We start from the raw sequence: 14,455 nt of genomic DNA on the forward strand, positions 1-14,455 counted from the left end.
AAAGACTCAGAGTTTGCACAGAGAAGCTGTACTCCTCCACTACCAACAGAACTAAACAGTGTATGAAAAGTAATAAAGCACTGGGACTCATGAGATTTCTCCCACTCCTCTGTTCTTCTCCCTGATGCTGGGGATCCTTATTCACAGAGATCACCTCATAGGTTAGCTATGCACTTGGGGGAATCAAGATGCAGCTCAGCAAACCTGCTGTAAATGGAATATGCAGCTGATATATTTTAAACATATGTGGAGGGGTTAAAAATAGTTTTGTACATCCCAGAAATGGTTCCTTCCTATCCAGTTACTGTCAACTGATTGGGCCCTGTCAGCTGTCGCCTCCTTCAAGGTCTCTGCTCCCTATCCCATTTAATAGTCCTGTGACAGCTGTTCCCTTCCTCTTCCCAATGACCTCTCCTTGGCCCATGACATCTGTATGTCAACACCAGTTAATTAAATTACAGTGATAGGAGATACAGTGTCAAATTAAGTTCTTTATTATAGTGAAGCTATTTATTATAGAATGATCATTACCTATGGATTGAGGGACACTTGTAAAATGGTGTAACAAAGCAGAAATGGTAAAAGAATAATTCTGGGTTCTGTTTGAATCTGCACAGCTCTTGAGAGTTCCCTAGCATGAGATCCCATTTTCTGTTCTATTCTAATGAAGAATTCCTTCATTCCATTATGAGATTTTATGCCTATCTGTTCTCATTAATGTAAGTGGTCTTCAACCTGAGGTGTGCAAAGCCTGAAGAGTCCAAAAATTACTCCTGAAGGGCCGTGAAAAACAACCAGGAGTGGTGAATTTATGTTCTTAAGTTCACTAGGCAGAGATTTGTAAATCAAGAAATGGCACAAAAATGCAGTGAAATTTATAAACTTCTTTTAATAAATTACATTTCTAGCCTAACAAATAATGAATAGTTAAATAAATTTAACATTTCTGTAAATACTGAAGATTTTTACTGCTTTTTTGAGTTTGATCATTCCTCAAATCTAATTATGAGAGCAAAAGGGAAAGGTGTGAGAAGAGGGGCTCATAGTACTCAGCACCTCATTCCAGCTGGAGAGTCTGTATGAAATTGTGCAAATATTTTCATGCTGGTTTTCATTAATTTAAAATTTTGTAAAGAACATAAGCAATTGCTCTATGCATTACATTTTCTAAGGAAACTAGAGTCTGTTTACAACAATTTGGGTTCATGTTGAAACAAGAAACTTAGATATCAATGTCAGCTCTAGAAAGTTTGATAGGTGTCTTTTCTGTCTCATCTGCGTGTCCCCCTGAAGTGTTCTGCTTTTGGTGGGACTGCAAAGCCAGGAGTCACCTGTAGGCAGGTGCCCTGCATGGAGTGTAGCACACGGTTTTGTGCAGCATGTGGCCTTGCTTGCCCCACTGAAGTTTGGGTGGGTTAACCTGAGGCTCTTGTGGCTTTGTTGCCTTCTGTAGAAAGTTACTTCATATGTCTGCATGATCCTGTACTCTTTGTGAGGATAAAACACTTTTTATAAATAGTGATACTGCTACCTGATTCACAACAACACTCATCCAAGTAGTTGATTGTGAAAACTTAAACTGAGAAAGTTTAGATTTGCAAAACACAACTCTAAGTGGCAAGTTTTTATAGTAGTTTCAGGTGCTGGAAAGACAGAGTGAGTGGCCAGGGTCAGTGAAAAGAAAGAAGCAAGCAAAACATCATCACCTATTTGATAGGCAACAATAGTATGCAAGTGATTTTTCTGATTCTAAATACTATGACAACAGGAATGCAAAGCAGTAGGTTATTGAGAAAATCTGGACATTCAAGGAAATTTTAGAACTGGTTATATGAAAGAAAGTGGTGGCAAAAGCCAAAGCACATTCAGAGAAATACATTGATCGCATCAAGTTGTCTTAACTTTAACCTTAAAACTGTTAAAAAGAATTTCTGTCTCAGAAATTAGCAGTCTATAATTTTCTTTCACACTATGTAATTTTTCTCATGTTTTACATGTAAAGAAGACAAAGATGCATGCACTATTTCAAACCAAGTGGATCTTACATTCAGTCTGACCCATGCATTTATAATACAATTAAATAGAAATCTTACTCTCTGTTGTCAACAGTGGAATCCAAAACATCCAGAATAAAAGTTTGGTAAAAAGAGAAGATAAGTAAATAGGTTATGAAAACAGATACATCAAGGAAAGATGAGAATTAAAGAAGAAATTACAGAAAAAAAAAAAAAGTGAAAGTAAAAGTAACAAATAAATAAGAATAACAATTGGAAGAGTAAAAAAAATCACCATATTTATGCAACAGAGAATATCTATGTAATGGATAATATAAAGTTGAACAGTATTTGGGTATCCAATAAAAAAGCTTGTCCTCTCAGCTGTCTGGTTCTTACTAAGGCAGCATTATAAGTAGGTATTTTAATTCCCTCCCTCACCCCCATGAAAAGGGCTGCTGGAAACATGTAATTACCTGAGGCCAGGCCTTTTCTATCTTGGGAAAAATAAATTTTTTTTCCATTTTTTTCCTCTGTATAATCCTAGCAGAAATGCAGCAAATGCTATGTATTTCAGGAAATAGCCATAATAACCTGTCATGTTTTCCCATTTAGAACTGCTTTAGGGAAACAACAAGAATTCTGAGTTTATGAAACTTTCGCTTATTCCAGTCCTGGTATTTCAGAGTTGCCTTTTATCTCTAAGCCTATGGATTTTTACTCACCTTTTTTTCAGTAGGGAGCTGAAATTAAACTCTGCCCCATCATCATGTCCCTCGGTACTGTGTAGTAATAGAAAGCCATAATTAGTTTCAGAAGGAAATGGGAATAGCTTGTGAGACTATAATATTATATAGATGACATTTTTGTAGGGGAGTAGTAGATGGGTTTATAATGAATTAGAATGTGTATTGACATGGAAGGTTACTCAAGTAGGTTCTGTGTTCATATTCATTTGTGTATTGGTTTAAAAATATATGTAACAAAATTTTATTTTTTCTGTGTTGATTGTGCATGAAGTTGTACAGGGTATTAATTTGGTAATCGTATTTATTTGGAATGTATTCATTATCATAGAGGTGTTGCAGAAGCTTCCCTCTTTCCTCTATCTTTCAGGAGTGAGAATATTGTTTACAGTTGGGGCAGTATTTAACCAAGCTTTTTGTGGAATGCCTCACCATCCAAAATCACTGTTTTTACCCCTAGTATTCTCCCAGCTGTAATTGTTTCTTGAGGCTCTCTGTGATACCAGAATTCATTACCCTGAAAAAAAAGTGTCACATCATTGGTTCTTGGGACAGTTGAAGTAGGAATTCTGCGATCTGGCTTTCAGCCTGAGATGAGGTTCAATATGCAAAATTCAATATTTGTTCAACAAGCATCATGACAAGCAATGTTGTGCTGAGATGGTCCGTGAAAACAAGAAGCACCAGACAGGAGTTTTTTTGATGTGTGGTTCTGCCTGTTACATATGGTGAACTCAGATGGAATGCACAATGTTATTTTTGGTATTCTGGATCCAGTGGGTTTTAGCTGTGCTTCTGAACAATTTTTAATACTGACTTACTCTGAAAACAGCATAAAGTCACTAGAATCCCTTCTTTAAATTTAATTCCTAAAAAAGGGTCATCTTTACATTGAGACAGGATTTAAAAAGCCCAAATGTATTTTCTTCATCTCAGTCAGTCTAGTGTCATCAGTGGCCAGCTGCTCTTTAACATCTCTGTTGTCTTGAGTACAAGAATCTGGTGCTTCCATCTCTCAGCATTCATATTCTTCCAGAATCAACACCTTACATTTAATTATGGTTTCATGAGCAGAATATTTTCTTTCCGCTTGTACCACCATTAGACCATAATGCTGCTTCTGTCAACACACAGTCCTAGTCGCTTCAGAAAAAAGTAGTCTGTGTATAGAATGTAAATCATAGTGTTGGAAAAACTCAATATTGCGGGAATAAGAATTTTCAGAAGTAAGAAAATAACCTCAACAGAAAAATGATTTTAACAGTAGTATTAAAAAATTGAAACACAAACAAATACCAAGCTTCTTGTGCTGCCGGACAATATAAGGTTAAATACAAATTTGGAGTCTGTGTAATTTGAAATATGTTGTGAGAAGAGATCTTTTCTTTAAGAAAATACTGATTTTACATCTTTGATTACTTTCAGAATAGTACAGTACTGGAAAGGACAATTTACTGGGTAAAAAGCTCAAACAGAGAAGCGTGATTTTGGCCCTACTTTCACAAGAATTTACATGTTTGCAGGCATAAAATGTACATAAAAATAACTATAATAATCCTAAATCTGGAAAGGATTTCCTGTGATCAGATAGCCAGTAAATCAGGTTTACAGCTGTGAGAATAACTATTCACCTTATTGCTTCACAAGAGGTAGTTAAAGTTTCAGGAAAGACCAGCAATCAAGGTTTAGCTTTTTTGAAGAATAAGACTCTAATAATTTCTGTAACATGCACATAGTTAAATCTAATCTCAGAACTCCTGTTTTTGCTATAGTAGAAAACATTAGGAGCAAAAGGCATAGAGTGAAAAATTTAATGATAATATGATAAGAAGTGTGCCAGGAAACAACAGATTTTCATTTGTGCTGGTACATTTCTGTGAGCAACAGCAATTTTAGTCAAAATGTGCTCAGTAGAGAGGAAAATGTAAAACAGAGAGGGCAGACATGCACATAATTTAAAGTTACTTTTTTCTTCTGACAAGGGTGAGAAGATGTCACTTGCCAAACACATGCGTTTTCTGTAGATGAATCTGCCTCTCACTGAACTACCAAGCTACTCTTTTCTTTATCTGTTTTTATCTATCCTTTTGTATTCTTATGTTTTATCTTTTTAATTTTTCTTTATTTGTCTTACATTACTTATTCATATGTATTAATCTCAAATAAATACTACACATTGTAACAGTGATTTATTTGGAATTTAAGCTGCAGCTTAATTCTGAGGGCTTGTTCTTTTCCTAAGCAGAGAGAGACAGTTCATTGTAAGATTTAAATTTGTCTGCTGACAGTCAGTGACTACCTGAGAAAGGCTGAAGTCATCCGTCTCCCCCCTCCTGCTAGGCTCCTGAGTGAGGGTACCAAAGACAAAGCTTCAGATTTAAACAGTTCGCTTCAAAATCTGGCTTCACTCTCACAGGAGAAGCTGACAATCTGAACAGACTGCAACTGCTCACACTGCACTCCCTCTGAACTGATTTTAATTGTGCTAGGAAGAAATGGAACTCTTGAAGCCTCCTTTCACTGCTGTGACATTACACAATGCAGTTATGCACTGAGTGTCCACTGTTTTACAGTGAGGCAGGTCAGCTACCTACAGATGGACTTAACTGTAGACAAGTTCTGCTTGCCTTGTTTAATTCTTTGTGACAAATGTTAGAAAAATGCTCATAAAGAAATAGGACTTATAGAGAAGTACTCAAAGAGTTGCCATAGATGATTTGTGCCCTATAGAGGAATAGATGTTGGAATGTTCTTGGTCTAGCTGCTTCTCAAAAATATGTAAAAAAACTAAAATAGAAACCTATTTATTATTGCATGAAGGAAAAAGAGAGCATATATTAATAATGTATAAAATTTTTAAAAATCCAACTGATTTTGTGAATCTTACTATTGGAAGGGAACATTATTCCATTAAGAGATACACCAGTTAAGAAAGCATTAAAGACTTGAAGAATTGGAGATTGGCCCTTTCAACACGACTCTTTAATATGTAAATCTTTAATATCTACATATACCTGAGGTTTCACACAAACACAGTATCGTTGTCTTCATTCAACTAATATAGGTATAGAACATGAAAACAGATACAATCAAAATGCTGGCAGGAATGTTATCAGTCATGCTGCTTATAGAGCTCACAACAAACCCCACTCTCCTTGTTTAGCAAATGTTTGTACTGAGGTACATGTAATTCCTCAAGCCAGACAAAATCAAGACCAGCACCCCACAGCACGTTTTCCATCTCTGTTGCTCTGTATCTGGAGTGCTCTTTACAGGCCTGAAGTTCTTGTTCCAGTTATACACATTATTGATTGCTTAATTGAAGCCAAACGTTATTATTACACTAGCACAAAGTCTAAACTCTCTTAGGTGATTTCCAGGAGTTGTATAGTATTTCAATAGTGTAAATATTTTCTTAATAGACATCTGTAGTCTTTGTATTTGTTTATACAACAGCTTTACTTTTAGCTAGTTTTATCTGGGAAAGCAGTGAATTCCACAGGGATGTGGACCTGATCTAGACAGGTTTCTGCTGTGCATACTCACGTGCGGCGGAAGGCAGCTCGAATATCCAAATCTCCACTCACAGGTGCTTCTGATATGACAAAAAGTAATGAAGAAAAATGAGAGAGCGAGTCACCAAAATGCAAAAATACACTGCTATTTCTTTCCTTTGCGGACATTTTTAGAAATAAATTCTTATCTTTTAAAGAGTGATTAATTACATACTGAATGATTAACACATCATCTTTAAACATGAAGCCTTCACTAATTAGCTCTCAACATCCAGTGGTTTTTTTGGGTAACTTATTTCTGTCTCATATTTCATAATAACCTGGAGCCTGATGGACTGTCTTATCTCTTGCTTGTCAATTCTCCTGCTGCAAAATTTTAATTTCAGTTGTGTCTTCACAGAGTATTTAAGCCCTAATGAGAATATGACTGGACATGAACTGAATACTATTATTAATAATAAATTATAATATATCCTCTGACAGCAGAGGTAAATTCCTGGAACTCTGTAGAGAGGTACAGAAACTTAATTGAGAGAATTTTATGACACTATTGGTGTGCTGCTGCTGTTGGGGGCAAAACTGTTCTCAGTTACTGCTCCTAAGTTGAGTGAGTCCAAGTCCTAGCTAGTGAAACTCCAAAAATTAACACTGCTGATCAAGTAACTTAATAAACTTTTGTCTCTACATTAGGTTCAGTGGTATCTGGACACAAGTTCATGTTGCAGCCCCTTCAACAGAATTGCTGAAATAAGAAATGGTCCAAAATTCAGCTCTTTCAGACAGTCCAAACTTACACTGTTTTACTTAAAATTTTCCACACTCCAGGCAAATTGATGTTAAAAATATACTTCCTTTTCCATTTTTATAAACTTTTTAGTACAGCACTTGTGAGGGTGGCACCATGCATTAGGTAAAATGAGTCATCTGCTCTTAGAGCAATTATATCTCATAAGGTCCTTCTGTATGAGTTGAATTTATTTATACAGGAAGGAAAAAGGAATTGACAATGTCAATTGACATGTCTAGATCTTTTTGTTTTCAAATATCCATTTGATTATTTGCCAAAATAAGAATGAACTTATCTTCTATTCTGGTGGAATTAAACATCATGACAGAATGAATCTGAAACCAGAATAAAGCCAGAGAAAAGGTGGGCAGTTTTGCATCTTTGTGTGTGCTTTCTTTAAAAGCATCACAGTTCTGACTAGAGTGACGACCAAGTGGTTCTTCTAATGATCTCAATCCCATTCTCCTCTGCGGGCCTCTCTGGGTGTACCTCTAGATCTTCAGGTCTGTGCTTGTCTAGTAACCATTATGTACCAGAAAGAATTGCTGGTAGACAGGAAAAAAAATACAGGGGCAGGAAAATGAAAAAAAAAATAGATGGGAGGAATCCACCTTACCATTGACTGTCAGGTTGAAACTAGAGCTATCAAATTTGTCCTTGGTAGACACCTCACATCTGTACCCTCCTGCAAAAGTCATATTTGCTTCTATGATTTCCATTTCAAAGGTGTACACCTAGAACAGAACCAATGATACAATAATTAAGTTAGAAAATGAAATGGTGAAGCACAGAGAGAGGGAATACATGGGGAAAAACAGACAAGGGATGAACTATGTCTTTGTGTCCTTTCAGAACTAAGAACCTCCTGAGTGTCCAACTCATTCCTGTAACAAAAAATTTGCTCTAATCCTCAATTCAGTAGAAACAGCTGAAGAGTGTGTCAGTATAGGTATTCCTGAGGATACAGTATTATATTAGCAAACTGTGCTGGGACATACACTAATTGCCTGTGCATTGGGAATAAAGCTTTCACTGAGTAGTTTTAGCCTCTCCCTAGAAGGTACAGAGCGTGCCAAAGCTCAGCAAAAGGAGTGGCTAATGTGAGTGAGTCTGTCCAGTTCCATCCAGGAGAGGGTGGTAGTGGTTCATATACCACAGATAATGCAACGTTGTGGCACAGACTCCTGTGCTCCTGCTCAGGTACCTTTGGTAAAAAATGGGTCTTACTCAGCTAGTTAAAGCAGTCTAGACAGTCCAAGAGAGCAATAAATTCCAGCACGAATAGCAGAATGATTGATCTATTAAGGCCAAGACAGACTATGCTTAAATACCTGTCTGATTATTGTTTTCTCTTAAATATACCCAGTTCCTTGAGAGGAAGATGAAGGGAATCCTGCAGTAGAAAGTGAAAAACTACTGCCCCGGTCCTCCAGATGTTTTCTCATTTCACCATAGATAAAGTATGCTAGAGTCCATATGCAGAGCTTGTCTCTTCTCTGTGTGGTCGAAATACAGACTTACTTCTATGGATAAATATAGCCTTGTGTGTTGCTTTGGTACCTTAACATCAAACCATTCCTATTTTAGTTTATATTTTCCTTAAAGGTTATTACTTAGGAGACTGAGAACCCTATTCTGCCAATGGTACCTTGGTGTTTCGATCATAACTGTCATGTAGCTGGAGATGTTGCCCCACTTTGCTTGCCAGGTCCATCCACTTTCCTTTGAACCATTTCACTGATGGCTTCTTCAGCAGGCTCTCACCTGCAACTTTGGCAGTGAATGTGATGTTTCCACCTTGTAGGAGAAGTAGATTAACGTAAGATTATGAACAATGTTTATATCACTGTTGTATCACTGCTGTCACCCCCTACTTGGAGAGCTAATAGTCAAGCAACAGGTACAGTTTACAAACTTCACTTGACTAACATTTTGCACTCACCAACAGTAACTTCTCCATCTTGTGGTCGTGCCACAAAGAGCCCAATGGGGTCCAGAGGTGGTTCTGGTTGTGTCTCAGCAGATGAAACTGAAATAAACATTATAGTTACTATTTAGAATTTTTTGCATCAAACTAGAAAGTGAATTAGTCAATTAATTTTAATATACCTCAGTAGATTTCTGCATCTGAGATTCCTTATTCCTTATGATCTGCTTTCATCTACTGTCTCTATCTCACCTTCTCTAAGGAGACCCTGTATATGTTCTTCCCTTCTCCTAATAAACCAGATTTTATGATAATGTTAATTCTATATTACCTTCTGTGTTTTGGGTGCTTTCTGCTGGTGGAGCAGGTGACTCTGAGGCAGCTGGGGCTGGAACAGCTTCTGCAGGAGTGACTGTTTCACTCTTTTCTAGGAATGAATGTAAGCCAAGATTAGAGAAAGTCATATTTCCTCTTTCTTTCTGAAGAAATTTTGCTAAAGAAGAGCCTTTAATATAGTTAGGAAATGCAAAGAAATTAGCTGTTGTTTCCTAGAGCTTAGAGGATGTACTGGAAGCAGAAGGGGCCCACTGAAGCTGGATGATGAGGCTTTTTCTTTTGCTGAGCTCAGAAAGAACTGATGCCTGGTTTTTAAAATTCTGTAGTATTGATGAGTAGAAACTTGTCAGCTGATGAATAATGCTATTATTTGTTGCAAACGTCAGTAGTCTAAGCAGAAAAAGTAATGAAAAATGACGTAATTATTATCTTTGTAAACAGTTTGCTTATTCATGAGATTTTGTTTAATGATGCTGCTGAAATGTAATGTTACAAAGGCTGTTGTTGTGTGCAGCTTGGAAAAAGCTCTAGACACTGCTAGTAAACAATATGGATAAATTATTTTATAAATCCATCTGTAATTTCTTCCCCTGGCTTATGGAAGTTTGTATCCTCTCAATTAAACCATGACCTCAGAGACAAATTCAGGCAAATGGACTTGGCACAATGAAGAAGACAGAATTGTCTGAAAATGGAGTAGGAGTGAGCAACTGGAGCAGATGGAGGGAGGTAGAATTTCTTGAAATAGATCAGTTGCAGGAAGATATTTTTTCCCTGTAGGTAGTGGAGTCACTTCCAAATAATAATGGGCAATCCAATTACTCTTTAACATTACAAATTTTACTCCACTATGCTCCATAGCATTATCTGTGAGCTATCTGCCCATAGCAGGCTCTACATGGAACTAACCTGAAAGACAATAAGGAAAATAAAATTAGTACAGTATGGATCAGTTTGCTTTCAGGATGAGACAGCAGGACCTGCTGCATATATTTCTGCATGTTCTGACAGCTGTCAGCGTTGTCCTAATCCATAGGACAAGACTTCCTCTTACACATAATCTGTCATGCCCTGTCTTTGCATATGGAAAAGGACATCTTGAATCATGTTAAACATTCCTCAGTTTCTTTCCAGTTGACCAGAAGGTCTCACAAGGTCTCATCAGGTTGCTAGAACAAGCAGTGATAGCAAAGAAAAGGAAGTGATAAGAACAACCTGAGTTTGAGGCTTTTCACCAAGTTAAAAAGCAAAAAGTCAAATACCAGAAGTGGTAAATGGATACAATTTTGGAGGGGAAAAAGGGATCTGGAAGGTCAAAATGTTTCAATAAATGAGTGATTTCATCTATCCTCCTAAGCATCTTCAATTAGTTTTTAATGAGAAAATTCCAGGGAATTTGCCTCTTTAGATTTATTCCCAGGAAAAGTTTTTGGAGATTTATTCCCTGGGGAAAGTTTTTGAACTTCCTATGTCACGGTCTCTCAATGTGTACAAAGGTAGTAATAATGGGAGGTACACAAATAATACAAAGGTTACTCTTCATATTCAAGCCCCCTCTTGATATACACATTTTTGGTAGCAGGAGATTTTGAGAGAATTTCGAGGAATGTATGAACATCTAGAAACATTAGTGTATAACTTGTAAATATTTTGTCAGTTGTTACAATTTTGTATTTGAATTAATTAATTTAAAGAAGATATGAGTCCTGAAATCAGGCATCTTAGTTTAGGTCAGGGTGAGGTTAGCTTTGGTTTGCTTTTCAATAGCTAAGTGTAAAAGCTTGGCAGAATTCTAAAGATGCATATTGACATTTCCCCTAAGATCTCCTCTCTGTGGACTTCTGACACCTGGGAAGAGGTGTCTCAGCCACAGGAAATGTATTCCTCAGCTTAATATGAATTAGTAGCTTTGAATAATTGGGCAAAACAGATGTATTTCTGGTATAGAAATTTTACACTGTTATAATAGGCTAATTTCCATGGACTTTATCCTTGAAGGTGGCATGTGGGACTGGAAATAATGATGAAACCTGAATTGCTCAGAAAATGCTGTACCTGGTTCTTTGACCTTGAGCTCAAATTTGACCTTGGAGCTTCCAGCTATTACAGCATATGTCACATCATCTTCTTTTCCTACGTTATTGATTGTCAGTGAATGCTTGTTTCCTTCTGTCTTGATGACATATTTTTCACTTTCAGTAATTTCTGTGCCAGCTCGCTGCCATTTCACCTTGATGCCAGATTTTTCTGTCTCTGCTTCAAACACAGCTGTGTTTCCGGCTGTCACCTCTGTTGTCTTTGGCTTCTTGGTAAATGCAGAAACTAAAAAAAGAGAGAGGGCTCAATAAAATCTGTTTTGCAATTGTGGCATATCTGGTGTAGTCAGCTGTTGTGGCTGCAGCAGCTGTCTCCTTTCTCTCCCATCTGCCCATGCAAGATATAAATTACAACCCTTTCCACAGAGAAGTTGTGGAATTGTCTTTGAGTTTATCAAGTTCTGTGCCTCAGTGAGATGTCATATCTCCTCCACACTGTCATGAAATCAAGTGGAATGGATAACAAAATCACCTCACTTTCTGTCTTCCTCCTTCTTTTCCCCCATACAGAGCTCTGATTTTTCATAAGTGAATGTTCTGGTCTTTGACAAGATGGCATGGTATATATTCTTACATATCTAGCTCTCTACATTAATTTGCCATGCACTTTTATCTAGAATTAATAATTTTGTCCTAACAGCTGCTTAATGCCCTGTTGCAGAGGATCAGGGTCTGGTCCTCAACAACACTGAAGTCTGTGCAGTAACCTGAGTCCTAATACACCACAATGAATTAATTGTTCATCTTTAGTCCTTCTATTTTGACAGATCAAGGCTTTAGTGGAAAAGGATTCACATTCCTATGATGACCCTTGTAATTTCATTCCAGCTAAAATGATATCAATTGTTGTTTGTATTCACAAGTTTACTTCAGCATTAAAAGTTGAAGTACTAGCCTGCATGACACTCTACAACAATTTTAGTTGTTATATTGCTGTTTAATTAGAATTTTCTAACTACTTACAAGATAGATTTAAGTATTTCCTCAATGTGTCAAGAAATGCTTAGGAAGCTTATAATGAGAATCCATGAAATTATTAATATATAGGGAGAACAAGTGTAATGATATTTTAATAAATATGCAATCAAAGTAGCACAGCAGATAGGAAATAAGCAATGTATCATGATTTTGTTCCATGACTATCCTAATCTCCCTCGATTTAGGTTTTGGTAAAACAGCTTATTTTACTAATTTCTTTAACCTGATTTATTTATATTTCTTCATCTTTCTTTTGAATCAAGTTTTTCATTTCATGCTCGTGTTTTTGTCTTAATAAAATCTGTTTTCATTTGCTAATTGCCATGAGCTATGCTCATGTGTAAAAATACCAGCGATTAGCATTCTGATTCATACATTGCAAGATTTTTTTGTGCATCATTCTGTCATCTTTCTATTGACTCACCCCTGTGTAACTACATTTTTATAAAATACTAGTAATTTCATCACATCTAATTTTATCAGTCACCTCTGTGGCAAACTGTCTGTGGCTCTACTCCTTTGGCAGCCACAATAACTCTTCCAAACAACACGACAATGGTTATAATTAGCTTTGAACTTTTAGTTCTTCTTTATAATAATGAAAGGAACATGGCATGAAAATGCTTTAAAAGAAAAAGTTTATATTCATGTTCAAACGGGTGCTTTAGTTCATGTCAATGGTATATTATTAATAATACCATCTATTCTTTTTGTAAAATTTCTATTCCTGTAGCATGTCTTCAGACTGTATAATATAGTTGACCTTAGTGGAGTTACATCTGCAAAGGTTTCATCTGATGGCGTTTGGTCTTAAGTCATAATACAATTCATGCTTATTGCATTGTTTTGCAAAGGATTTGAACCTTTTTAAGCATTAGTTAAAATATGAACTACAAACACTTTAGAATTTAGTTAATATTGAATTTTTCTTTTGTTCATTATATAAAACCCAAAATTGTATTTTTTCAACTTCTTTTTCTTCCCCCCGCCCTTTTATATTTCTGATGTAAACACAGTTTTAGTTTTCAATGAGCCTAGAAAAGCCTTGACTGACCTCCTGTTTTATTCTTCTGCATGCTTTCCTTCCCTTTTTTAAGTATAGGAAATTTCCTCTGGGAGTGAAATGTTCCTATACGCTTATAACTGAGGATTTTTTTCTGATCTGGTGCAATAGTTCATTAAAATAATAAGTGCTTTGTAGAATATAGGACCATGTGCTGTAGTGTCCTGCAGCACGCTGCCTGTCACCAGCTGTACACCTTTGGATTCCGTATTGCCCTTCCATAAATAACACAGCAGGGTGAACACTGATGCAGTGTATCCTGGATAATTGCAGGAGAGTTAGTGTGCACAGCAGGCTGGACATGCAGGATTCAAAAGACATGGAAAAGTGGCCAGGGTCCTGCACAGGGACAGGTCAGCTCTGCAGCCCACCCCACTACTGACTGGCTGGCTCCTTGCCCTACCATTCTACAGACAAAGCAAAAAAAAGGCATGGTTTTAGTCTTTGAGTGCTATTATCATCACTCTTCTATTTAAGCACAAAAGAATCTATAAATATATTAATTACCTAACAGCAAAGTGATTTGTAAAGGTTCCAGCCCACAGTGTCAGGGTTTCATGACACACATACTTGGAAGTAACTCTGTGATCTGCTGCACACCCTATAATGTGATTAGGTTTCTTACATTTGCTTTGTAGGTGACTCAACAAGAACAAAATTGTTGGCAAGAACACAGTGAGAAATCTCCACCACTACATAGCATTTCTGGCTTTAGAAAATCTAAACACATATGCAAAAGTTTATTAAGTAAGACTCCTTGTATTCCCTCCCCTCCTCCCTTTCCTGCCAAAAGACTCACTTAATTCCAACTTAAAATGATTATGAATATTTCTGGTAAGTACAGAATTGGAAAAGCCCCAGATCTCCCAGGAGAACAAAGGTCTGCAAGAACAGTTGTTTTGTGCCCACTTTTTCACTGCTAAAGGAGGATTGGGTTTTAATTGAGTCTTTTCCCTGTACTTGAGATTCAGTCAGTGCAGGGCAGTGTCCAGAGTGGCTTTTCTCTATCCAGC

The 14,455-nt window shown here is 36.8% G+C and overlaps 1 protein-coding gene across 1 annotated transcript in view; it reads right to left on the reverse strand.

The window, feature by feature from the left end:
• The window catches only part of MYBPC3 (myosin binding protein C3), a 58,435-nt gene that overhangs the window by 37,895 nt on the left and 6,085 nt on the right, over window positions 1-14,455 (reverse strand). The window contains exons 2-10 of the mRNA XM_033063925.1: window positions 11,361-11,627; window positions 9,301-9,396; window positions 8,985-9,071; window positions 8,691-8,839; window positions 7,659-7,776; window positions 6,287-6,335; window positions 5,040-5,084; window positions 2,720-2,776; window positions 2,094-2,096 (exon numbers count right to left, since the gene is read on the reverse strand). Coding sequence (XP_032919816.1) covers window positions 2,094-2,096; window positions 2,720-2,776; window positions 5,040-5,084; window positions 6,287-6,335; window positions 7,659-7,776; window positions 8,691-8,839; window positions 8,985-9,071; window positions 9,301-9,396; window positions 11,361-11,627 — 871 coding nt within the window. The remainder of the gene's footprint in view (window positions 1-2,093; window positions 2,097-2,719; window positions 2,777-5,039; window positions 5,085-6,286; window positions 6,336-7,658; window positions 7,777-8,690; window positions 8,840-8,984; window positions 9,072-9,300; window positions 9,397-11,360; window positions 11,628-14,455) is intronic.

Source organism: Catharus ustulatus, chromosome 6 (assembly GCF_009819885.2).
Source record: "Catharus ustulatus isolate bCatUst1 chromosome 6, bCatUst1.pri.v2, whole genome shotgun sequence".
In the NCBI taxonomy this organism is placed as follows: Eukaryota; Metazoa; Chordata; class Aves; order Passeriformes; family Turdidae; genus Catharus; species Catharus ustulatus.